We start from the raw sequence: 26,079 nt of genomic DNA on the forward strand, positions 1-26,079 counted from the left end.
GAAGGAATAAAACATGATTTCTAGTGTGTTGGTGGTGGTAAATGTAGAATCTCTCGGTGAGATCCTTAGTGTTTTAAAATGAAAGTAGGGGCTCAGCCTTGGGAGTCATTCTAACGCTCCAATGGTCAATCATGCCTCAAGGCTCGGAACGGACTAACCTCATGAGTGTGACAGGGTGGGGAACCCAAGTTTCATAAGTCACCACGGGTGCAAGACTCGCCATAGCCCGACTCTCATTTTAAAGTCCGAACGAGTCAAGTCTAGAATCTCACATGTTTAGGTTGTTTGCTATAAAATGTGTTTGCTATCCATGCACTCTCTTATGATCAAATGTTTAATCTGTTGCATGATGTTTATTTATATAATTAGCTCACCCTTGCCTTGTTTTGTTGTGTATGTTGTATGTCTTTCTTTTGCAATGATCATTCATTTTTGAATGTGAGCAGAGGAGAATGAGCCCACTTTGGAGGATGTCCTAGAAGATTCTGAAAACACAGATGTTGCTGCCTAGACCTTTAGGGATTTTATTTTGCTCTTCCTATGTTCTGTATTTTTGAAATACTTAGAGTTTCTTCCACGTTTTTAAATTTCCTCTTGTTTCTGGATTACTGTAATCACAACCTGATTAACTTTCCTACTCTTAAACTGCTCTCTTTTATTATCTATGTGGACATCTTGATTTTTATAAACTTGTATGGTATAAAATAGGGATGCCACACTTTGCAAGTTGACTGGGAGAATTAGGAAATTTATGGTTTTGTTTTTAATAAATGATTTTATTTGAAGTTTTATTTTGTAATTAATTGAAATTATGATTTCTTCTTTGTTAATTATATCTTATTGAATTTGGATTTTTGCAAAAATGTTATTTTTAAAAATTTTTAAATTTGTACTTGTAATATCTCAAATTGTTGTGTTAATGCAAGATGTATTTATTAATATTAAAATTATCAAAACTAAAACTAGTAAGAGAAAACTCATTTTCCAATAATGTATAGATAATTTTCAAAAACAAAGTAATTAATACTATAGTGACTTCTAACTCCATTGTTCTAATAGATATGTTATTCATTCTTGTCTTATCATCTTTATTATGTCAGGTTATGGGTGATAGATTCTTGAATCACTGAAAAAATAATAAAACTTCATTATGTATGGATATTAATGTTTAAATTTTGATGTGATTTCTAATATGCTAAAGTTATATAATATTACCTAAGTTCAATATTCTTTAATTCCTACTCGAATGACGATTTTTATCTAAGACATGATATAATAGACAAGCACCACACCATCTTAGATGGACCATATTTGTCTTCATCCAACTATTTCCATTGATTTTCTTTTTAAACTACGATAAACAATATGTTGGGCATGCCTCTAGTGAAGTAAAATCCTCTCTGTACAATACACAATCATTGGGACATGCATGTATCTTTTTGTATTTCAATCTCATTGGACATAGAATTTTCTTCGCCTTGTAATTACGGATAGGTAACACATTATTTTCTGGAAGCATCTCCTTCAACAACTTCGACAATTTTGTGAAACATTTATCGGTCCATCAATTCCTTGATTTTAAATTAAACAATTTCAAAATTGTCGACAATTGTGTAAAGTTAGCACATTCTAGGTGTAACTCTTCCTTTGAATCATACGTAAGAGAATCATATAAATGAGCTTTACCAATTTTTTTTCACCAACATCACATATCATGCCCTCTAAATGACCACTCATCCATTTGTCTACATAATTAGTTCCCCGTACCGTTGTAGGCTTGTGTAATACTTCTTCATGCCAAGTCCAAACTGTATAAATCATCATTATACCGAAGATGAATATATGATCACACATTGTGCCTAAGTGCTAACGTATTTAATTAAGACAACAAACACAAGAAAAAAATGTCTCATTCACAAAGATTGTGTGTTCTTGAGCATATTGTAAGAACTCAAAATTCGTCATTTCATACTTTTCACTGATACAATATCCATTAATCCAACTTTGATTCATACTATGTTTGTAGCAAACTCCATCACTATCAAATTTTTAACTTTCACAATGTGAGACCCTACCCATGCAAATAAAATATTTCTCATAATTTGTTAACACGTATAAAAAGAAGTTTAGCATCATAAATTTGATAAAATTTTAGCAGCATTTCACATTAGTCTCCAAAGTACATGAAATGAAAGTTATCACTCATAACCACAATCAAGTTTGCATCCTGAGAACAACAAAAAATGGTCTTAACAAAAATTTTATCAAACTTATGCATAAACTTCATTATATGTTATAATAAATGATGAAATAAAAAATCAAACTGTTTGATAAAAAATTCAAGATTTAGTACAAATGATTAAAAGTTTAATTATTTGTGCCAAATCTCAAATAAAAACTAAGGTTCGCTCAATATTTAACTAAAATTATAATAAATCTTAATTTAAATAAAAATATATCAAATAATAATAAAAAATCTAATAAATATAAAATTATGTAAACATACAACATCTAATAATACATTTAAAATTTTCAAAACAAACAACATATAAATAATAAATGTAAAATTACTTAAACATGCAATAATAAATCTAAATTTGATATTAAAAATACTCTAAATATTTAAATAAAACGAAACATGCCTCAAAAAACCTAAAAAAATATTGGAGGTGTTGACAGGTGAATTTTTGAAGAACTAGTTAATTGAAGGGTACAATAGTTTGAGGTCATTTGGGAAGTCATTTAGGACTTATGTAAGCTTTCAAACCAATAAAATATGGTATAAGAGGTTTTGAATGGTTTGTGAGTGAGTTTGTACACGCTTTTTGTTCTAACTTTGGGTTTTGAGTAGTGAAATTTTGAGGGAAGGATTGTAAATTGTTTTGGAGAGTTTTTGGTAAGTTCGGAGATCGATTAGGACTTGTTTAGAAGGTTTACATCAGAAAAAATTGTCATAGAAGTGAAAAGTGTTTCATAGGTTTAGTTCTTTAATCATTTTAGAGGTTTTAAGTGATGAGAATGTAAAATAAGAAGGTTGGGATGAAACTGAGTTGTTGGAGGGTGCTAACAAGTGTATTTATACTTGGTTGTGTAGTTTGTAAACTGATATAGAGGTTAGAAAGTGTATAAGTGGATTTGGGTAACTTATAAGAGTGAAATTGGGTTTTAAGTGTCAATTTGAGTTGCAATAGTGTTTGCAGAGTTTTCACAAGGTTTAGAGGGTCCTGGGAATCTTTAGAAGTTGGGGATAAAATGTTCAAAGTGTGAAAATTGAGTCTTAATTTTACTAATAGCGGTGAGCGCCCAAATTGGGTTCTGAGCGCTGAAATTACCGAAAATTGCACTCTGGGAGCTGAAAACCAATGCTAAGAGCTCGGGCACTGTTAAGCGACGCTATACCAGTTTTGGATGTCCGTTTTGGATGTTCTTTAGGTCATTTAGGGGGGGGGGGCTTGACCCTTCCGTAGCTATTGGTGAGGGTTTCAAAGTTTTTTTCCTTGCCTAAGTTTGAGTTTAAAGGTGTTTTGTGTTGTTTAGTGGTTCTTCTCGGGTTGTTCTTGTGTATTAATGTATATGGAATGATTTTATGTGATTTTTGATGACTTGTTGGGATTGTTTATGATCCTTTGAAGTATAATCAACGTTATATATGTTTGTATGCAATGTAAAAGTGAAAGGTTATATGTATACGGTTTCAAATGGATTCTTGTACTATATGCAATGTGTGTACGTGTGTGTGTCTGTGTGTGTATATATATATATATATATATATATATATATATATATATATATATATATATATATATATATATATATATGAGAATGAAAGTAGTGTGTAATGTAATATGAGAAGAATCTCAAGGAGAGATTCTATATTATTGCAAGTTGTAAGAGAATGCTTGATAGAGAGAATGCGGTACCCAGGTATCCTAATATTCTACCAACCATTTAACTCAGAGTTGAATGAGGTGGCACAGAGAATGACAGGAGGTCTTCACCTAAGCCTTTTGGGTTTTCAGAGTAGAAGATTTACCTCACGGTAAGTAGGTCAAGTTACCCTTGTTTATAACTATGTAAAGTATAAATATTACCATGAGTGCATGTCTGCAATAGTCTATATCATCATTATATTGAGATAAGTGAGTATAGTGATCTTGTGGTTGTATGAATTGTTTGTTCTTGAATGTTGTTAATTGTTAAACTAAATTACTATCTGAGACTTTATTTGTACACTAGCTTACCATTGCTTTTGTGTTGTCTGTCTTTGTGTATGTTTTCTCTTTTGTAACGATTATCTTAATGATGTGAGTTCAGGGATGATACCTTTTCAACGAGAAATTGAGAGAATAACAACAATCATAAATAGAATTTTGTTCTCCAAAGTATAAGTTCTTGTTTATTGGAAGTTTGAAATTCTTAATTAGTTATAATCTATGTAATGTTTTATTTTAATAGTTTTATACACTATAAATATGTTAAAAAAAATAGAGCAATATGATAACATAGAGTGAATTGACATTTGCCAAAGAATAAGTTATAAAGTAAAAAGAAAAATAAATTTGTAAAATTATTAAAAATGGAAAATAAAAATCGTAAATGAAAACTAATTTATATACCTTGTTTTATTTATTTTTCACATTTAAAGGTAATGTGGCAGCTGAGTGTATAAAAGAAAATGTTCGAACAATAAGATTCTGTGCTGTTTGATTGCGTTTTATTTTTTGATAAATTATTCTAAAAAATAATTTGAAATTCAAAAATAGCTACAAAGGTTTTTAATTAAATTTGTTTATAGTATAAAAATAATTTATACTATCATCTAAACATAAATAATCATATATGACAAATTTAATAATTTCACATTATTTACTTTAAAGTCACGCATAATTTAATCATTTATTAACTGAAAATATGAAATTTATACTGATAATATGTAGCTTTCAAAATTATTCAAAATTTATTGTGAGAATGTGTTTCTCTTTTTCCTTTCCATATATTACCTGTTTTCTTTAATTGAAAAATTAAAATAGCAAAGTGAAAACAAAACAATCTATAATTGTTTTTATTTTTCAGTTTTAAAACTAATTAAATCACTACCAGTTTTTAAATATTAGAGAAAAGAATAAAAACTCAAAAAAAAAAGCTTTCAAAAGAGTTTTAAAAATAGTTCTAGCAAAAACTGCAGATATGCTTTGCCAACAACAGTGAGCAAAATCAACTTATAATTCGTTAATTTAATGAAAAAAAAATTTGTAACAGAAGAAACTATAAATACTATTGCTTCGCGAAAGAGAAAAGTTGAAATTTCTATTATATTTCCTAATATTCCGAAAAGATGTTAGTATATCTATAAATAAGTATTAAATAAAAAATTCATTTCATTGAAAATGTAAATACTTTATATTTTCAATTAATAAAAAAATAATTTATAAGATGTCATCAACATTCTAGAAAGAAACTATTCTTCGACCAAATCCAGCCCTCGGATCTGAAACGGCATATGCTAAGGAATAATTGTATGAAATGACGATAAAACCAGAAAATTATTGCTAATGACTTTGACATCCTTTATCCTTATCCATCCAACGCAAGGGGTAAAATCGTCTCGTGATTGGATATTGAGGGTATAATCATCTTTTCGTGGCTAAAGTGAGGGGTAAAATAGACAATGAGGTATTTCTGTTATAATTGAAGTCGTTGGAGGGTACAAGTGTAATATCAAAGAAACATTTTCATATCAATGTGGGGACCACAGCCCCCCCCCCACTAACAGCCAAGCAATCTATATTTAAATCTTTTAAAGGAATAAAATAATGAAATAAATGCTTAGAATATTTCTTCCCTCCCATATTTTAATTATGCTTTAATGTATTTTTTTTATAATTATATTTTAATTTATTTATCATATTTATTTTTGTAAATTTAACTTTCTATTTTTCATCAATTTTAATATATATTATTCTATTTTTTAATCGTTTGATTAGTAGAAATATTTATAATTGTTATTCTACTCTAAGTTTATTCTATCTTGTAATTTAACATTTAATATTTTTCTCATAATCATATTATTATTTTTTTATAAATAATAAATGAAGTATTGACAGTATTTTTATTGAGATTTTATCTTTCAATTACTTATTTGGACAAATTTAAAAATCTCTTTGTAAAAAGAGGTTATAATTTATTTTTGAAAGTATTGAAGTAAAATGAAAAAGGGACCATCAACCTTTTTCGCGTTATAATTTTATCCATTAATTAGTTTTTTTTTAATTAAGATAAATGATTGTATAGGTTTGTCAAATTCGATTCTAAAAGAATGAAAATCTTAATTTAATATTTGAGTATGTAAAAAGTATAATTATTAGGTGGTTTGAAAAGTTTCATTGTATTATTCCATTATTAAAATTTAATTTAAAAAATAAATTTGCATTAACATACAATTTTTAGGATTAATTCGAAATTAAATTATAAAATGTGTGGACCAAGTCCGATTACTTTATATCTATTTATTTAGGGAGACTAAATCAAATTATATTTCAAAAAACTTATATTAGTGACGACCTACTTTACATTTATGTCCAATATTTTAAAAATGTTATTTGTCAACTTACAACTAAATTTGTATTTTTAAATTTTAACAAAAGTAAAAAATATTATATTTATTTATTTCTTTGGTTTCTTCTCCTTCCTTTTTCATCTATGGAATCCTTCCCCTCTCTCTCATATGGCTTCTTCGCAAAACCGATTTTTCTCTCTCTAAAACTTTTCTCTCTCCTCTTCTCTCTCTTTCTCCCTACGAATTCATTTTTCTCGTTTCTTTTCCGAGAAAGTTCATTCACATTGCCGATCTGTGCTTGCGTATCTCTTGATTCCACACTTATTCTTTCGAATTCTCACAAGCGGTGAGTTCTTCGTCTTTTCATTTTTTTTTCAAATTTTTCTTCGTGCGTTACGTCAATTTTCGATTCTTTGTGTTGCTTTCGTTTCCTCTGGTTTGTAGCTGCCACGTAAACTCAAATGCAGCTTGAATTGTAGTCTGTTTTTCCTTTGCGATCGGTTTATCTCATAAGAGAATGAGGAATGGAAAAGAAAGCCGAGTTCTTTTTCACTTGCTCTGAGTTCAAACAATACTTTATGGATTCATCTCAATGGAAAATACCCAAAATTGTGTTTTCTGAATTGTTTCGGACCAGGTTGTATTGAGCGCGCGTATTCTTTGTGCAAAACTGTTATAATTTCGAGGAAGGACTTTTTATGGTTAGATTGTGAAGAAAACTTCTTCTTCGTCTTTTTTACATATGCATACATACATATCTTGTGTTTATGTTTATAGCCCTTGTTTGGATTCGCTTATTTGGGGTAGATAAATATTTATATATATTTTTTCTTTGGCTTCTTTATATAACTTTTAAAAAAAAATCGTTTTCCATACTTTAAGCTAAACAAAGCACGTTAAATTTACATTTTCTTTCTTTCTTTTTTTGTTTAATTTCTTTGTTGTCTGATATTGATTCTTTGGTCTGATTTATTTGCTGATTGTGGCTCTGGATTGTCGACCAATAGATTTTGGTTTTTGTGCCTGTAGATTAAATAGAGTGATATGAGTTGAATTGTTGGTTATAATATTGTACCGACGGAGAGGGTAGGCATCCGTTAGAATTCTTATACAACAAGGCATGGTTGCTGTTGTGTTGCTAGGATCCGACTGTTCGTGGGAAGCTTTGTTGTTTTGATCAATGTTATATTTTATTGCTGGGTAGATTAGTGGAGTAAATTCCACGAATTCTTTGGGCTTAGGCCCCCCCTCTCCCCCTTTCAGAGGATTGAAAGACAAACCTTTCACTTGTCTGACTATTGAGCGATATTATCACTGTTGAGTTTGCACAGTGAAATAATATAATACTGCATTTTCCTATTAATTCACTTTTTAAGTGCACATATTGTTCGGTAATTTGTGTAGTTTTCAAACCACTGACGTTTATATTTTGTACTGCAGGTTAGCACTTGTTCTTCAATGTATGGGCTCAGTTTGAAGTCGGTCTAGTCGAACTGAACATGGATATTCATCTAAGATGATAAAGACATCACCCGAACACTGGGTTTTCTGAAGGTTGCAACATGTTGATGGACCTCTCCGTTTTTGTGGATAACTTCTACAATGAAAAGTGGATTGTTGATGATACTAAATGCTTCATGCTATATTTTAACTCTAACCCATGTCTGCAAACTAAGTGCCGACACTGTGTTGACAGTTAGCCATCTCTTCATGGAATCTGTTCCAGTCTCTCTGAAGTGTTATTTATAGTGTTGTAATTCTAACAATGGAAAGGTTAGTTTCTTCTTATCCATTGACTTGTGCATTGTTTCTGGTCCTTCAATTCCCTCATTAAAATAAAATTTTTTCTTTTCTGCTATTTTCTTCTTTTCAGATATAAAATTTTGAGGGAGCTCGGGGATGGTTCTTGCGGTCATGTATATAAAGCCCGTGATATGCGAACATATGAGATTGTAAGAAAATCTTGCTAGTTATTACAATTCTTTTCAACTTCAGCTTCTTTATCTACTCATATTCTTTTAATATTCTTGTGCAGTTATCCTTTATTGTTGTTAGATTCGTCCTATATAGTAAACGGCCTTTTCAAGTTCCTTGTCCATTTAATATTCTTTTCGAGTATTAACTTTGTTGTTGATTTTTTCCCTCCAAGCTTTCATGCTTTTATCTGTTTGATTCTCTGAAAATTAAAAAAAAGGTGATCTACAATTTCTATTTTTTGTAAGACATTCATTTAAGGATAACAACTTATTCTGTACGACTAATGTGGTAACAATGTTAACATTCATCATGTTTACATTGTATATTGAAATGGATACACTTCTTTTTTGCTTTAATTGTAAACGCCTTTTGTTTTCTGGGATTCTCCTTTTAGAGGTACACTTACCGCACTGATTTAGGCAGTGGGTTCTTTCATGGTTTAAACTGCACTTTCTGATATTACATTTTTTAGTATCTTCTGATGTTATGCTCGTGATTTTGTCTATCAGGTTGCTGTCAAAAAGTTGAAAAGAAAGTTTTGTTTCTGGGAAGAATGCACAAATTTAAGAGAAGTTAAGGTATATTCTACAGTACTTATTTCTTTATGGAGTTATAGATGGCTTTGCCCTTCCTTGAACTGTAATAAGATTTTGTTTAAATTATAGATGGCTCTTCCCTTCATTAATGTGTATTGTGCTCCTTCTGCAGGCCCTCCGTAAAATGAATCACCCAAATATCATAAAGTTGAAAGAGGTTGTTAGAGAAAATAATGAACTATTTTTCATTTTTGAATACATGGTAAAGAAACTCATCGTCTTATTTTTTTATTGGTCAGTTATGTTTTATCACTACTATGCAGTTTATCCAACACTCTTTAATCTCTATAATTAAGATTGAATGTTCTGTATTGACACTTGCTTGACAGTGACACTAGATTTCATTTGTTCAGGATTGTAATCTTTACCAATTAATAAAGGAGAGAGAAAAACCCTTTTCAGAGGAAGAGATACGGTGCTTTGTGAGGCAAATGCTGGAAGGACTTAGTCATATGCACAAGAAAGGATTCTTTCATCGGGATTTAAAACCTGGTAAGGCATATGATTTCGTTTAACAAATTTTGGACAGCATAATTTTTTGTTTAAACTTTTCAGTTCAATCTTTCTAAAAGGTGACATGGCTCTTTATCTAATGAAACATGATTTCTGCTATGCAGAGAATTTGCTGGTATCAAATGATGTTTTGAAAATTGCCGATTTTGGACTGGCTAGAGAAGTATCATCGATGCCTCCATATACTCAATATGTTTCCACACGGTGGTAAGTCGTATTCTTTTGTGGCACATTTATAATGTCAGTATACATTTTTCAATATACAATTTCAGATGTCACCTCAAAAGTCTTTATCTACTGTCTGTTTGTACATTTTATCTTGAGGTTTCTTTTTTATTCTCATCATCATTATTAAATTTATTGTATTTTTATCTTTGTAATTAAGGTATCGAGCTCCAGAAGTTTTGTTGCGAGCCCCTTCTTATACTCCTGCTGTTGGTAGGCATAAATCTCCTTTTAACTTCAATTTTTCTGTTTGTACTTGTTTCTTGTATAGATAGTGGGCTGGCGCTTGTTTTGGAAACAGTTTAGATTTGTAGTTTCTTCTGCCTCAATCTGTTTTTCCATGGGATCTCCCAAAAGCAAATCCAGACATTTACCCGGGGATGATTAGTTTGTCTGTACTATCTAGAGTATTGTCAAAGATGGCTTATTTGTGGATAAATTACCTTGTTCCCTTACTTTATTTTACTGTTTATTGAAGTTTAAGCTAATGCTCACTAGACATTTATTCCTTCAGTAAAATTGATGTGTGGTGTCCCATGGGGGTAGGGATACAATTCTAGTTGGGAGATTAGCTATCGTAGGATTACCATTCTCTTTTGTTTAATCTTGTCTGAATTTATCCTCTGAATACTGATAAACATATATTTGCATCAATACTGATTTAACATGGAACTTCAACACTAAAAGTTAATGAGAAAGGGATTTTACAAGAATGCAAACGTTCTCTGTGGCCAAACTTGTTTACCATTATTTATTCGGTAACTCTAAGAAGATGCTATGCTTGCTTTCTTAAATTATTTGCAGACATGTGGGCAGTTGGTGCTATATTAGCTGAGCTTTTTACTTTGACCCCTTTATTTCCTGGTGAAAGGTATATTTTTATCCTGTATTTTATGCTTTTGGTCTTTAATTGTAAAAATACTAATAATTGTGTTTTGTTAGTTATACATTTTGATCCGTTGAATGTATTTTTTTGAGCCCTTTTTGTATTTACTGACCAATTTTCCATCAACAAAATGTCAATTTGCTATGCTCTCTGTATTTGCATGTGAATGGCATTAAAAAGTTTTGCTACCAAAGGTAAAACCTAAGACATTATAATAAAGGGCAATCATGTTCAAAGGAAATTCAAAGTAACCACTAGACCAAGATGCATTGGCATGTTTTCACTTTCTGTAATTTGAAACATTCTGTCAGTTCATAATGATGAGATGTTTAATGATTTTGATTTCAATGACTAATATACTTGTGGAACAGATTGTTTTTAATGCTTCATTATACATATCTGAGTTTTGAAGTCATATTTGAAATGTACAGAAATTTTGTTCTATGGATCAAGGCATTTGTGTACTGATGTTTTTCTTCATATAAAATGATTTTTCTTTTTGCTAAAAGCAAAATGTTCATACCTCTCTTAAATACACTTCTTTTTCGTGTGTTTGATATTTTCCCTTTTCTTTCCATATCACACATGTATAAAACTTTTGTCCAATGTAAATTGTATTTGGTATTGATTCAGATGGTATATGTTCATTCATAAGATTGAATTATTATGCTTTTCATTGCATCTTATAAAATTACTTTGACAGTGAAATAGATCAACTGTACAAAATATATGGCATTCTTGGGATGCCAGATTCCTCTGCTTTCACCATCAGGGCAAACAACTCTCAATTATTGGATTTGGTTTCTCATGAAATTGTAAGTGTTCACGTAGCAGGAGTTCAGTCATGTACCAGTTGTTTTATTGTCCTTTTTTTCTTTATTCTATTTAATCCCCCGATTCTTGTGCAGGTTCCACCTGTGAAACTTTCTAACATCATTCCAAATGCTAGTTCGGAAGCTATAGACTTGATGACAGTATGTTTTAGTTAATTGAATCTCTTTTTTTCTCTGTGCATGTATGCACACACTGACCTTGTAAATACTGCTATCCTCTAATATTCACTGCATTATAAAATCCGTAGCAACTGCTACATTGGGACCCATCAAGAAGGCCAGATGCAGACCAGTCATTACAACATCCATTTTTCCATGTAAGTTTCTCATGAAGCTTATTCTTCTTCACTTAATCTCTTCAACTTACTAATATATTCTATATAGGTGAATGCATGGGTTCCTTATCCACTCAGTGATCCACTTGAGCTGAAGCTGAGTAGCAAGAGTAGGGAATTTTATCTTTTATTTCTGTTTTTTATCCTCGTATTATATTTACACATTTCATTTTGTCTCATCTTAAAATGCTAATTGCATGATAGGTATTTGACTCTAGTGTTTATTGTTTTCTTCTTTCACTACTTACAGGGGCAAAGCCAAATCTCGAGCTTAAATTGCAGGATTTTGGCCCCGAACCCGATGATTGTTTTCTTGGCTTGACTTTAGCTGTAAAGCCCAGTGTTTCAAACATAGGTAAATACAACCTTAACTAATTATTTAACCATAGTAAAATGTAACAGATTAGTTGGCGTAACTGCATCATGATTATTGCTTTTTGAACACCCATTTTTAGTAGAATAGATGTATGATTTGTTGTTTTGTAATCTTTTATTAATAGGGGTACATACCCGCTTTTTTTATTGCAATCTTCTTTCTAATGATTTGTGCTGCTGGCTGGTTAATCCCTCTAGAAACATGCTAATCTAGCATATATTTATGCAAATATAATATATGCTAGATTGTTTATTTATCCAAATGTATGTCAGTTAAAGCTGTCATATGCGGCAATGTTCATTAGTAAAGTAGTTGTTGCTTTGATTGTTTGAATTGATATGGCCCTAAGTTCATTTTTTATTTATTTATTTTTTTTACGTGAGTTTTGAAATTTACAGGTTTTGTATTCTCTCCTGAGAAAATATTCTGATTTCCTGGAAACCCATGGTTTTCAATTGCAATTTGATGAAAATGGTTTTCAATTTGATATGCTGAGTAGGTTTTTTTCCTGAAGGATGTTGGTAGTTCTTTGAGTTGTTTAAATCTTTACAGTTATTATTTTTCACTTAGTAAACTGTGCAACCCTTTGGCCTTTTACATTTCAAAACCTTTTTTATTTTCCTTGTTTTATTAATAATGCCCTTTGCTGACCATTTCAAAACTCTTTTTGCTGCAGATGTGGTCCAAAATGTATCGCAGGGTGTAAGAGAGGTTGGTGTATGGTGCTATTAATCTGGCAGCATCTTATATTTAATGTTTTGTAATCTAATACAACCCATGTTTACCTCTATTTTAACTTAATCCACTATATGAACATGCAGAATATGCTATTTTGCTCAGATTTTAATGATCATTCAGACCAGTCAGGTGATAATTAGCTTCTTACCTTCTAGTTGCATTATAATCTTTACTAAGTTTTGTTTTTTATTTTTTTACAAAGAAAAGATAATTAAAAAGGTTATATTCAGGCCTGATTTATTTTTTAGGAAATATTCATTCTACTTTCTCTGCTCTGTTCCAATATATGAACTCTGGTAATGGTGAAAGAATAATTTTCTAGTAGAAATCATTCTATTTTCACTAATAAGTTTACTGTGCATTACATGGGGATGAGAATAACTCCTAACCATGCTTTGGTTCAGTAATGAGAACACAAACTTGTAGGATTTATGATGGGAAAACAAAGCGTAGGTGTGTAACATAAAGATGATACATTTAAACAATTGAAACCTCTTATTTGAAAATAGAAAAGAAAAGGACTGCATGACCATATATATTTGAACACCGTTAACAGAATCTTTAGCAAGGACCAAATTAACTGATCATCATTATTAATCTTTTGATGCTATGAGTTTCTTGTTTAAAACTCGACGATGTTGACGAGTTATATTTATTTCATGATATAGTATTCTGGACCTTATTATCTCCTGATCGAAATGGTGTTGCTAACTCAGCAGAGACTTCACTGTCACTGTCATTCAGGTAAAAAATGCCTTTTGCCTTTTCTCATATTGTTCATTGTCCATTGATATTTTGTTCTTTTCTTATCTCTTATTTTAGCACCAAGTTAAATTTAGGAAAAAGTAAAATGCTGTATTAGATTAAATTTGAATTATAATTTGTTTTCTAACCTGAATATAGATACATGACCTATTGTTTTACTCTTTTTCCAGTTCAGTGCAACAACATCCGCCAATTGGAGTTCCACAGTCTACGGGATTTTCTTTTCAGCCTTTGCAGCCTAACATCTTAACTACACCATTTTTGGCACTGTCTTCTCCCTTCCAGCGCGGCCACTGCCTTTGAATGACTCAACTTTGAACTGCAGCAGTACGATATGGAATCTTGATTATATGCATATAATACTTTTTATTTATTGAAAATTAATATTTTGTACAGTTCTGTTTTCACTCAAAATAGTTTCTTCACTCCTTGCCATGAAATATAATGTAATTACCGAGCAAATTCTATAATGATACTTGATTCCATTCCTTAACTGTAACATCGAAATTGAGACCGTGTATTTCCAGAACTGAAATAGAGAGCATGAAAGAAACATGTCAAAGTCCTTGTTTCTTTAATATTCTAAGAGGATTCTTTTTCTTTTTCTGAACCTTGTTTGTCTTATTAGAAAGTGCTTGCTTCTTGAGTGCATCTTTATTTCTCAAAATGCTAACTTATGAATGAATGCATAAATAGAGTACTTCAGTTTTAATTTCTTTAATATGAATGAAAACTGACACATGGTCCTACTTAAAAGTTAAGCAACCGGGCTTATCGAGGTATAACTGCAAAGGTGGTTTGGTTCTTATTGGTTGTTTATGAGGAAAAAGGTGTTAAGTATTTCCAGAAATATGTAGAAATTTAAAAAGGGTGTTAAGTATTTCATGTTCTCTCCTGATTTTTGTTTTCCTTCATTATTTTTTTACCAAAACACTACTGTCTTATTTTCTGTCTGCATTAGTTAATCTGTAAAGTTTCTTCATTTGAATTTTTTTAAGTCACCGTTGACAAGTTTCTTGATTCCTAGTCATCACAATTATAGGGAGTAGCATTCTTGGTAATTTACCTTGAAAATGTGAATTACAAGTTTTTAAGCTATAAATATGCAACCTGTTAGATGGTGTATTTTGCTTCAATATTCTCAGTCTTTCTCTTACTGGAATCTTACAATGGCATTGGAGTGAGTTTTACCCAAGCATGGTTGTGGTTTGTCCTCCTTCCTTTCTCTCATGCACAAATCTTTGTTGCATCTTTTTCAGCAATTGTTCATGTTCATGTCATGTTGCTACCTAAAAGCTAAGGTCATAGGCGAAAATTATATGTACAATTTTGTATGATATAATTTGTAATTTTTTTATTTTCATTAATAAAATATCAATATTTTACAAATGAATATATGTACTATTTTCCGTAGTTAATGTTGAATAAGATCTAGGTAAGTTTATAATTAAGACTTGAGTAATTTAGGTTGAATATTGTCAATAATATATCATAAGTAACTATATATTTAAAAAGTGTAGCCAAAACCTTAGTAATGGAATATGTTATCGAATTATCTATGCCTATTAAATTGTCTATATCTATTAATAAAAAAAAATCGAACTTTCTAAAAATTTTATAATTATTTTTGGTATACACATTTCATTAGTAATTTTATTTTATTAACTATTTACTATAAAAACTACTTATAACAATTCATAAAAATTATTTACTTTATATCCTACTTTTAAATAAATATGATACAAAATAATTCTCTATATTAAAAAAAAAATGATAGGCATGTGCTTTGACTTGTTTTCCACTATTACAAAACATATGGTTTTTTTTTTATTAGGGACTTAAGCTTGAAGTAACAGCTTGAACTGCCTTTCAGTTGCCACATTCTTGGATTTATAATAACATCTCATGGTTAGCTTAGAAGATATTCTACAAATGACATATACTGTTTAGGAGTAAAAGTTAGAATACTTTGTGGTGACACCTCACGTTTACATTAATTATTGATTTATTTAAGAAAGTTATAATACACTAAGTATCATTTGGTGCATGTGAATGAGAAAAAATAAAAGAAAAAAAAGAAAAATACAAACATGAGGGAATTAGATCAAAACTCAAACAAAAATAAAATCTCATTGCATAATATCTTCTTTATGAAGCATCTATTAATTAACCAACGTATAATTAATACATTTTTCATAACCTCATTTCCAAAAGGGTAGTTATAATTTTCAGATCTTTCTTAGAGTGATGGCAGACATTAAAGTACATCAATATAGTAAGATTCTCCACACATTTATTATATGCAAGACATCTTTTGATACAAAACCAACTATCCAACGTGATTTATGGACATGTTCAATAACAAATTTGGCTGCCATACTCAGCATGCTAGATCAATGATACGCCAATATAAGATGAAAAATAATCCACAACATCATCTGAAGAACCCCAAAACAGTGCCACCATTGACTGCATGTCTCAGATCTCCCATTACACCATTATCGACATTTCATTTGATATGAGTTGGAGGATATATGTTAATCAAGAAATGTTTCACAATAATAAAGTCATGAATATAATCACTAACATGTCTTATGAACGTCTTGCAACATAAACATTTTAAACAAATTATCAGATAAGAAGTTTGTATAACGAGTTTATATAACCTAGGTTGTATATTAAAAGAAACATTGATTTACAGTCTAATTTTGTTTATGATGATTTATTGTACATGTGGATGAAAGAGCGAACAATGCACGAGTTTGTTTAAGATGATTTGAGCGGAATTGCTCGTGTGGAACAATGCTCATTGCTATTGTGATGAGAAGAGAGATGAAAAACAAATCACACATATGAAGGAACTTTTGCAGAAGAAAATCGATCTTGAAAAGAAAAGAATAGATTCACCTCTCTTTATGTTTTCAAGAGAATCGATTATCCTCTTTTACAAAACCAAAATCAATTCTTCTCTCATGTCTCACCCATAATAAATTCTTATTAGTGTTGTTACTTCCATGCAATAATATTTAAATAATATTGAAGTACGAATGTTTAGAATCATAGAAAAATCAAATCTCAATCAATAAGTAAAAGATGCAATCGAAAAATTAACTCTAAATTTAGGAATCATAAAAGAGTAATAATAAAGAAAGAAGCTAATGAAAGAACTCGTATTGAAATTAATTGAAGTTGTATAAGAGTGTGAAAATAGTTGAAAGTGAGCATGCTGTTCTTAAAGAATATAAATGACTTATCAGAAGTCATATTACAACTTTCTTTATGAATCTAATGAGAGAATGTTTTTTTGGCTCAGATGCTTTTTTCATGTTCTTTGACTCACCACATATCAGATACACCGTTGTGTTCTTGACCACCAATCCATTACCAAAGTTCACAAAAATCTCCACATTGTCTCCACATTCTAAATTTGACACTATGCCATGCCAATCTTCATCTTTAAAGGAAATTACTGTACCATGGTGGTGTATCTGGAATGTACACTTTGTGTAATTAACAATTATGACAGTAGTAAATTCAGGTTCAATGATATTAGGAGTTGATAAATAAACAACACACAAAATCATTCCTTTCATATCACATCTTCAGGCACAACGAAAGAAACAGAGTGTCTCTCACCCATATGGGCCATACAATAAGGATCATTGACAGCTGGGAGACAAACATCACCAGACTCACTGCTTGACAATACCTGCACCATAACATAAAAGGTTTGGTCATTCATCTAATTTTTCTATTCAAATTGTCTTCTATAATCATTATTTTAACATTAATAATTACAAAGTGGGCATTTATAATCAAACACAATACAATGCAGTACATAATCAAAACATACCAATACTAATTAATCTAAACAAATCTCATTAATCTAAACAAACATCATTACGTCGTTAGTGATTTACAAAGCATTCATGTTTTTGTCTCTTTTAGTATATTTCTACAACGATGGGAAATATAACGAAAGTAAGGTAAGAAAGTATTGATATAAAAGAAAAATCACTTGATTAGTTGATTACCATAATCAGAAACTTCTAGACGAGGTTCTATGATAATAGGAATTAAGCATGTTGTTCTTATATGGTATAATAGTCATGTTAAAGAACACGATCTAGTAAGATCTTTTGAACCTTTTCATTATAGAATACTCAATCTATGTTTATTTGGAGCTTATTTATATATTATAATTAAATCTCCGTAAATTAATATGTTCATTATTATCTTACTCTTTATTATGTTGTTATTATACTTTTCTAGTAAATACTATCTTAATAGGAATATAAATTTACAGTCTATCTTAAACCTATAAATATAACTAGTATTTTTGAAGAAATACTTACTTGATAAATAATTACTGTCACTTTATTCTCAAATATCCTAACTCCCTTAGCATCAGAGATTCTTTTGAGATGACTCTCGCATCTCAAAAGTAAAAAGACTCTTTTCAAACAAAATACTATCTTTAGATTTTGTCATTTGTCCATGAGTCCATGTTGAAGATCTAGATAATAACAAGTGCTAAAATTAATTATTGTAGTTTGACTCATATATTTCATTAGCATTATTTTATGTTCTCTTGGTTAATAACTAAAATGATATAGTGAAGGTAAGAAAGAAAGACAAAGCTAGAAAGAACCTCGGATATGTTATCTCTGACAGCATTGAAGAATTGATAATATGCTCCAACACCAATCAAAGAACACCTGAAGTGCTGCTTTGAAATTCCTAGTTCTGTAATATTCCCGAAATATTCATCCGAAATATTTTTCAGTTGCTTAGATAATTGAAATTTGGTGTCACATGCTACCAAAAAACTTCGCATATTTGCAAGGGTGCTAAGCAATGGTGCAATATCAATCGTATTATCCTCAATATCCATGCAAAACGAATGAATATAAGAAATGGGATTCATTATTGGGGACATCCAAGACCGAATGATAGAAGGAAAAAGATTATGAGATAATCCCTCAAATCCACGTAGGGATATATATCCAATGCTTTTCGAGCTTACAATTGAAAGAGGAACAAGTTTCACAGCTGTATTTTCAGCAATTAGAGTTATCAAGGATTCCAACTTTGCTACATCTTTATCCATTATGTCAATCTTGGAACAACCAGAGAGAATGAAAGTTCTTAATGATTTCAACTTATATATCTCTGTTGGAAGATTGTATAGACTTGTACAGTCTTTCAAATTTAGGAGTATAAGACTGTTGAGTGATCCAATAGAGTGGTGTACTCTGCGCAATCTCGAACAATATTTGAAAATGATGTGTTCAAGACTTGGTAATCCGGTAAAGTCAGGGGTTGTAGTTAAATACTTGGAGTGACTGAGGTTAAGGACTTTTAGCGATCTCAAAACCTGCACCATGATATTTTTTCATTTTAGACATATTAGAGTACAAATTAAAAATGAGATAATAGCAAGCTACTAATTTATTTTAATTAAGTTGTATTTTAACGAGAAGTGGCTCGNAATAAAACCTGGGGTGTTTTCCAGACAAATCGAAGAAGACTGCGTTTTAAATCAATCGCTATTGCATCATCCTCATAAAATTTGTTAGGTAGACATTCTAAAGAAAACGCATGCAAACTGATCCATCTTAGTTTCTTAAGAAGGTACTGAGAATTTACAATCGGTTGTGCTCTAACGAAGGCATTGAAAACTGAAGGCAGTTTCACAGGCAACCGCTGCAGGGCTTCTTTCCCCTGTGATGAAAATTCCAAATATAAAGAAATGTACTGCAGAGGAGAAAGAAAACGTTTTCAAAAGAAGTTTCAAACCACATGTAAAGAATGTTCTTACATATTTTGCATACTTATCAAACCACAGTCGCCTGTTCTTCCCAAGATCCTTTCTTGAATTTTCACGAATAATTTTTATTCCGATTTCTTGTAGCAAAGGATGCATTCCAAATTTGTAGTTCTTGTTAATTTTGATGAGGTTACATTGGATGAGAACTCTTATTCCAATATCAGCGTCTACTCCACAGCCATTTAGGATCTTCCTAACATAGCCTCTGCTCTTACCAACAAAGAAACAACATATATCAAGGAATATATCTTTTTCCATTTCATTCAGTGAACTTACTATGCTTACTTTTATTATCTCTGGAACAGGACGCATGCCATCTATCGCAAGCAATAAACTATTCCATTATTCTTTCGTCTTTTCAAATAAACAACTTCCAACGACTTCAAGAGCCAGTGGTAGTCCTCCACAATAACTAACTACTCTTGTTGAAAGGTCTTTGTATTCTTGTTTTGGTTTTGGTTCTCTAAATGCGTGCCAACTAAGAAGCTCAAGGGACTCCTCTTCGTTCATTCGCTCTACCCGAAAGACAGAATTAGCTTGATCTCCCAGCCCTATGCGATATGTTGATGTAACGATTATAACAGTTCCCTCAACTAACAATTTAAGACAATCCCTTAGGTCGAATAAATTAGAGTAAAAAACATCGTCAAGTACAATGAGAACCCTTTTTCCTAAAAGTCTTTCCCGAATCATAGTTCTTCCCACATCAACGCTAGGAATCTCCACTTTTTGTTTTAAGATATCTAAAAGAAGTTGTTCTTGTAAACGAAGAAGCCCTCTTATTCCGCTAACATGTGAAATATTTTCAATGAAACTTTTCTCCTTGAATGTCCAATGAATTTGATTGTAGATAGCTTTGGCAAGAGTGGTTTTACCAGATCCTTCGTCTCCACTTATCTCTATCATACAAACTTCAGTGGATTTATTTTTGATAGTTCGAATCAGATCTTCCACGTGGGATTGTAATCCAACTGGAAATTTAGTAGCAGACAAGACCGGTAAATTGACAACGCTCTCAACAATTTTCTCCACTAATTCAGCATCACTCCTTCAAGTTCAAGAGCAATAATAGAAGAAGTCATGTATTAAGAAAATGAAATCGGAGGCATAAAAGATGGTTGATTGAGTGAGTGATGTACCTGTGATTGCTCTCATCCCATCCAAACAAATTTGCAGCTTTGGTGAGTGTATGGCTCCACCTGGACATTCCATCCTCTAGTTCTTCTCCTGAAAATGTTTGTTGTGCAGTTTCCTTCAAGGCTTTTCCAAAGTCACCCTTTTGAAGACGTACATCAGATGGCTGGATTTCATAATATACAAGCAGAACATGTCTGCAATAAGTTTGGTGCCATTTGATGATTTGTAGAAGCTGATTAAGACACCAAGCAGATTGAGAATAGGTTTGGGTGAAAACAACAATTACTACATGACAGAGGCTGAGAATAGGTTCTTGGATGTGAGATGACTTCACTGCATTATGGTGATGAAGGAAAGTGGTGAGACCAACAGTAGAGAAGGCAGAATTGAGATGAGAAACAAATTTTTTGCGGATATCTTTTCCATTGAAGTTGATGAGCACATCGTACCTCTGTTGGAGTTTGTACGATGAGGAGGCGTCATCCATGGGAAGGAATTGATGAGAGGTCAGGAAGAGTTCGAAGAGAAAAAAGCAATACTGCAAGACAAAAGGAGATGAATGCATCTTATAATAATTGGTGAAAATAATAAAAAATGTGTAATTAATTTATATGATCTAAGTTAGGTTAATATCATATATATGTCTTAATAGTTTATTAAGATTTGATTTAGCAGTTATTAGTGTAATATTGTTAAACGCATTTAATTTTATTATTATTTCTTTATTCAATTTCGAACCCAGTTTTACATAATATTTTTCATCCCAGTTTTACATATTTCTTACACTAGTGGAAAAACGGTGTTTAACGTCACTCCATAGACGTCGGTTGTTCCGTCAATTGACGTTAAACGATGACCGGTGGCAACTTCGTAATTAAGTAGGGCAACTAGACGTCGGACAAAACTCCAACCGATGAATGAAGAACTATAGACGTCGGGGTCCTTCAACTGTGACGTCTAAAGGTCCGCCAGATAAGGTGAAGAGTCGAGCTATATACGTCACAATGACAAACACCGACGTCTAAAGGTCTTAGAGGTGGTGAACAGTCGCGAAATAGACGGCGGTGGAGACACACAGACGTCTACAGGCTGACAGGTGGTTGAGTGTCATTAATGGTCTTAGACATAGACGTCGGTGCCCCATGGTAACCGACGGCTATGTCCTGACAGTTAGGTGAAACTGTCATGATTGTTCTGCTACCTAGACGTCGGTTGCATGGTAACTGACGACTATGTCCAACTAGACGTCAGTTGCTCAGATACCTGCCGTCTATGATCCGCGCCAATATTAATATTTAAATCATATAGACGTCATATTAGTGATAGGACCGATGTCTATAACCTGACAGACGTCAGTCGCGATAGCTAACCGACGTCTATAATAACATAAACTTCAGAACGCGAACTCGCGAGCAGTTACACCACTATTCATTGTCTTCTTCCTCGCGCTTTCTGTTGCGGCATAACTTTCAGGTTCATTTTCTCGCTTTTGCACCGTTTAAATTCAGTTTTACTCTGATTAATTAAGTTACTCTTTGCTGAGATATCTTCCATTTCAACCGATTAAATTTCGTCTTCGTTGCGTTTTGATGCAGTTTGTGATGTGTTCTTGGGTGACGTTTTTGATCGTTTTTGGCCTATATTTTTGGGCGTGCATTCCTCCAATTCCCTCCATTGCTGTTTGAATCTGCTAAGAAGGTTAGCTTCAATGTTTAAAACTTTTATTGTATGTGTGTTATTGTCTTCTGTGTATGCATGTTATTGGCTTTTGCGTTTGCATGTTTTTGGCTTTTAGGTATGCATGTGTTATCGACTTTTGAATATGTATGTGATAAATTTTAGCTGTGTTATTATAATTGGCATTTTAGATTATAAGTATGAAATCACTGAGCGAAACTTAATTCCCATTTGAAATTTAACACAAACGATTAATATAGTATGGATCGAAGCTGGATGAATGCACGTCGCATCTCTAAAGAATATGAGAAGGGTGTTTCGGTGTTCTTGCAATATGTTAAAGAAAATGCAAAGTCTGTGAACGAGACATATTTTTGTCCTTGTGTTCATTGTGCTAATCAAATACGACAAGACTTGGGCAATTTGCATGATCATCTATTCATGTTCGGCATAACGAGATCGTATACCGTTTGGACTTGGCATGGAGAAGTACTGGACCAGCCTATGACGTCACGAGGAACAAATTATGTGTAAGAATGGATGAGTGATCATTTAGAGGACATGATACGTGATGTTGGTGAAGATAACTTTAGAAGAGCTAATTTGTACGATTATCTTATCAATGATTCTGAGCAACCGTTGTACCCAGGCTGCACGAACTTTACACGTTTGTCTGCAACTTTGAAGTTGTTTAGTTTAAAAGCAAGGAACGGATGGACCGATAAAAGTTCCACGGAGTTGTTGGAGTTGCTGAAAGAGATGCTTCCAAAAAATAATACTCTTCGTATTCATAACTACGAGGCTAAAAAAGTTTTATGTCCAATGGGTCTTGAATATCAGAAGATACATGCTTGCCCCAATGATTATGTTTTGTACATCAAGGAGTTTGCTTCACTAAACTGTTGTCCAACATGTGGTTTAAGCCGTTTTAAAAAGAAATCTGACAAAAACACTGAAGAAGGTAATGATGGTGCACCTGGTAAGGTCATATGGTATTTGCCTATAATACCTAGGTTCAAACGTATGTTCTCTATTAAGGAGGATGCAAAGAACCTTAAATGACACATTTTAGGAAGAAAGTGCGATAATGTTCTTTGACACCCAGCAGACTCACCACAGTGGAAGAAGATCGATGAAACATTTCCAGAATTTGGTGCAGATCCAAGAAACTTAAGACTTGCACTTGCAACTGATGGTATGAATCCGTACGGGAATTTAAGTAGAAAACACAGTTCATGGCCAGTTATGTTGATGATATACAATCTTTCTCCATTGTTGTGCATGAAGAGAAAATATGTCATGTTGTCAATGATGATATCTGGTCCTAAACAACCTGGCAATGACAATGATGTTTACTTGAAACCTTTAATTGATGATTTGAAATTTTTGTGGGAAGAAGGTGTTGAAGTGTTTGATTCAAATGTTGAAGAGAATTTCCGTTTGCGTGCAATGTTGTTTTGGACTATAAATGATTTCCCAGACTATGGAAACTTGAGCGGTTATAGTGTTAAAGGACATTTTGCATGTCCGATTTTTGAAGAAAACACTACTTACCTTCAATTGAAGCATGGTCAGAAGACAGTTTATACAAGACATCGGAAATTCCTTCCTCGCAATCACCCTTATCGTAGATTGAAAAAAGCATTCAATGGAAGTGCCAAGGATGAGGTTGTGTGCAGACCCCACAATGGTGAAGAGGTGTATAACGAAGTCAAAAACATTAACATTGTATTTGGAAAACATCGTAAAATTACCTATGCAAAAAATGTTTGGAAGAAATGATCAATATTTTTTAATCTTCCATATTGGTCTATACTTGATGTTCGACATTGTATTGATGTGATGCACGTAGAAAAAAATGTTTGTGGCAGTGTCATCGAAACTTTATTAAACGTGAAAGGGAAGACCAAAGATGGGATAAAAGCAAGACAAGATTTGGCTGACATGGGAATTCGAACAGAGTTACATCCATAGATAATAGGTAGACACACTTATTTGCCCCCAGCCTGTCATACTCTTTCTAAAAAAGAAAAACAAAGTTTTTGTAAGTCTTTAAGAAGTGTGAAGGTTCCAAAAGGTTATTATTCTAATATTAGTAACCTTGTTTCTATGCAAGAGCCGAAGTTAGTTGGTTTAAAGTCTCATGATTGTCATATATTGATGCAACAATTGTTACTGGTTGTTATTCGAGGCATATTACCTCCTTCTGTTAGGGGTATTCTGACACATCTGTGTTTGTTTTTTAATGCCATTTGCAAGAAAGTTGTTGACTCTCGATGTTTAGATCACTTGGAAAATGAAGGAATAAGACTACTATGTGAATTGGAAATGTATTTTCCACCTTCTTTTTTTGATATCATGGTTCATTTGATTGTTCATCTAGTTCGAGAAATTCGAATATGTGGGCCAGTTTACCTAAGGTGGATGTATCCTGTTGAAAGATACATGAAAATCTTAAAGGGATATGTCAAGAATTAGTATAGACCAGAAGCTTCAATCATACAACGATACATTGCAGAAGAAGCCATTAAATTTTGTTTAGCTTACATGCCAAGTTGTGAACCAGTCAGTCTACCTAAGAGCATAAATGAAGGAAGATGTGAAGGTAAGGGTCGTGGTGTGAGGATTCAACGTGTGAGTAGAGAAGAAGTTGATCAAGCTCATTTGTACATCTTAAACAACATTGATGATGTTATTCCTTACATTTCTGAACACGTTAATGAAATAAAGGCAATACACCCAAGAATGAGTGAAAAATGGCAGCTTAATGAACATGTCAAAACCTTCTTACCATGGTTTAAGAAAAAGATTTATGCGACTCCAAATGTTTCTGAAACTCTATTGAGGCTATCTCGGGGGCCAAACACAGAAGTCATTAAATATGGTGGGTACTATATTAACAATATCTTTCTTCAGACAAAGGAAGAAGATGATAAAAGTAGAGTTTAAAATAATGGGGTTACACTAAAAGCTGAGTCAGTGCACTTCTGTAGTTCTAAAGACAAAAATCCAATCACTGCAGCAATTAGTTATTTTGGAGTAATACAAGAAATATGGGAGGTGGATTATGTCAGGTTTAGAGTCCCTGTTTTCAAGTGTAAATGGGTTGATATAAATTCTGGAATCATTACAGATGGCTCTGGTTTCACATTGGTAGATTTGACAAAGATGAGTTTCACTGATAAACCATTTATTATGGCAAGTCAAGCAAGGCAAATATTCTACGTCAGCGATCTAGCGAATGAAAATTGGTCAGTGATTTTGGAAGGGAAAAACATGCACGGTTTTGATGATGAAGAATCTCTTGATATTCTTGAGACAACATGTAGCACATCAAGACCCATTGAAGACTCTATTGATGACGTTGTCGATGACATACATGCAATTCATAGTGATCATGATGAAGGTTTCTGGGAGAAAACAATATCTTAACAAGTAACGTCTTTATTTTTGTTTAGACTTTATATGAATTTTTATTTTGATGAATATTTCAATTTCAATTCATACTAACCTTGTATATATTTTTCAGGTATGTCGACCTCAGACTCAGCATCAGCACACAACAGACGTACACGAGGAGCGACACGTTTGCCAGAAGCGGCATCCAGACAGGTTCCTGGGCAGAGGATACATGT

At 32.2% G+C, this 26,079-nt stretch overlaps 2 protein-coding genes across 5 annotated transcripts; one reads left to right on the top strand and one right to left on the bottom strand.

The window, feature by feature from the left end:
- Positions 1 to 6,692: 6,692 nt before the first annotated feature.
- LOC106774215 (serine/threonine-protein kinase MHK) lies at positions 6,693 to 14,410 on the top strand. Of its 3 annotated transcripts, none has more exons than XM_014661124.2 (19): positions 6,695 to 6,902; positions 7,997 to 8,165; positions 8,253 to 8,329; positions 8,430 to 8,508; positions 9,043 to 9,111; positions 9,242 to 9,331; positions 9,483 to 9,621; positions 9,747 to 9,849; positions 10,028 to 10,080; positions 10,672 to 10,738; positions 11,457 to 11,568; positions 11,662 to 11,727; positions 11,835 to 11,903; positions 11,971 to 12,031; positions 12,172 to 12,276; positions 12,974 to 13,008; positions 13,119 to 13,164; positions 13,704 to 13,779; positions 13,971 to 14,410. In XM_014661124.2, the coding sequence occupies exons 3-19, from the start codon at positions 8,322 to 8,324 to the stop codon at positions 14,101 to 14,103; spliced, it is 1,311 nt and encodes a 436-aa protein (XP_014516610.1). In that variant the 5' UTR covers positions 6,695 to 6,902; positions 7,997 to 8,165; positions 8,253 to 8,321; the 3' UTR covers positions 14,104 to 14,410. The 3 variants fall into 3 exon arrangements, with proteins under 3 accessions (XP_014516612.1, XP_014516610.1, XP_014516611.1); XM_014661125.2 differs by having other exon boundaries at positions 7,997 to 8,110; XM_014661126.2 differs by having other exon boundaries at positions 6,693 to 6,902; positions 7,997 to 8,329; positions 9,242 to 9,286.
- Positions 14,411 to 16,921: 2,511 nt separating this feature from the next.
- Positions 16,922 to 21,304, bottom strand: LOC106774081 (TMV resistance protein N-like). 2 transcript variants are annotated; one of them, XM_014660911.2, is made up of 5 exons: positions 20,770 to 21,304; positions 19,622 to 20,678; positions 19,450 to 19,524; positions 18,452 to 19,177; positions 16,922 to 17,509 (listed from the first exon to the last, which is right to left on the bottom strand). In XM_014660911.2, exons 2-5 carry the CDS (start codon positions 19,940 to 19,942, stop codon positions 17,390 to 17,392), a joined length of 1,242 nt encoding a protein of 413 aa, XP_014516397.1. In that variant the 5' UTR covers positions 19,943 to 20,678; positions 20,770 to 21,304; the 3' UTR covers positions 16,922 to 17,389. The 2 variants fall into 2 exon arrangements, 1 of the variants encoding a protein (XP_014516397.1); XR_002669587.1 differs by lacking the exon at positions 16,922 to 17,509 and having other exon boundaries at positions 18,754 to 19,177; positions 19,622 to 19,835; positions 19,916 to 20,678.
- Positions 21,305 to 26,079: the final 4,775 nt, after the last annotated feature.

The sequence above is a fragment of the Vigna radiata genome, chromosome 9, assembly GCF_000741045.1.
Source record: "Vigna radiata var. radiata cultivar VC1973A chromosome 9, Vradiata_ver6, whole genome shotgun sequence".
Classification (NCBI taxonomy): domain Eukaryota; kingdom Viridiplantae; phylum Streptophyta; class Magnoliopsida; order Fabales; family Fabaceae; genus Vigna; species Vigna radiata.

Bases quoted from the DNA above. Each gene is read 5' to 3' on its own strand.
- LOC106774215 (XM_014661124.2), top strand. The intron at 10,081-10,671 runs GTAGGCATAAAT...AATTATTTGCAG, and splicing joins TTCTTATACTCCTGCTGTTG to ACATGTGGGCAGTTGGTGCT. The intron at 13,009-13,118 runs GTTGGTGTATGG...ATGAACATGCAG, and splicing joins TATCGCAGGGTGTAAGAGAG to AATATGCTATTTTGCTCAGA.
- LOC106774081 (XM_014660911.2), bottom strand. From the start codon at position 19,942: ATGCGTCCTGTTCCAGAGATAATAAAAGTAAGCATAGTAAGTTCACTG. The intron at 19,525-19,621 runs GTAAGAACATTC...TTTTCATCACAG, and splicing joins TTGATAAGTATGCAAAATAT to GGGAAAGAAGCCCTGCAGCG. The intron at 19,178-19,449 runs GTAAATTCTCAG...ATCATGGTGCAG, and splicing joins TCGTTAGAGCACAACCGATT to GTTTTGAGATCGCTAAAAGT.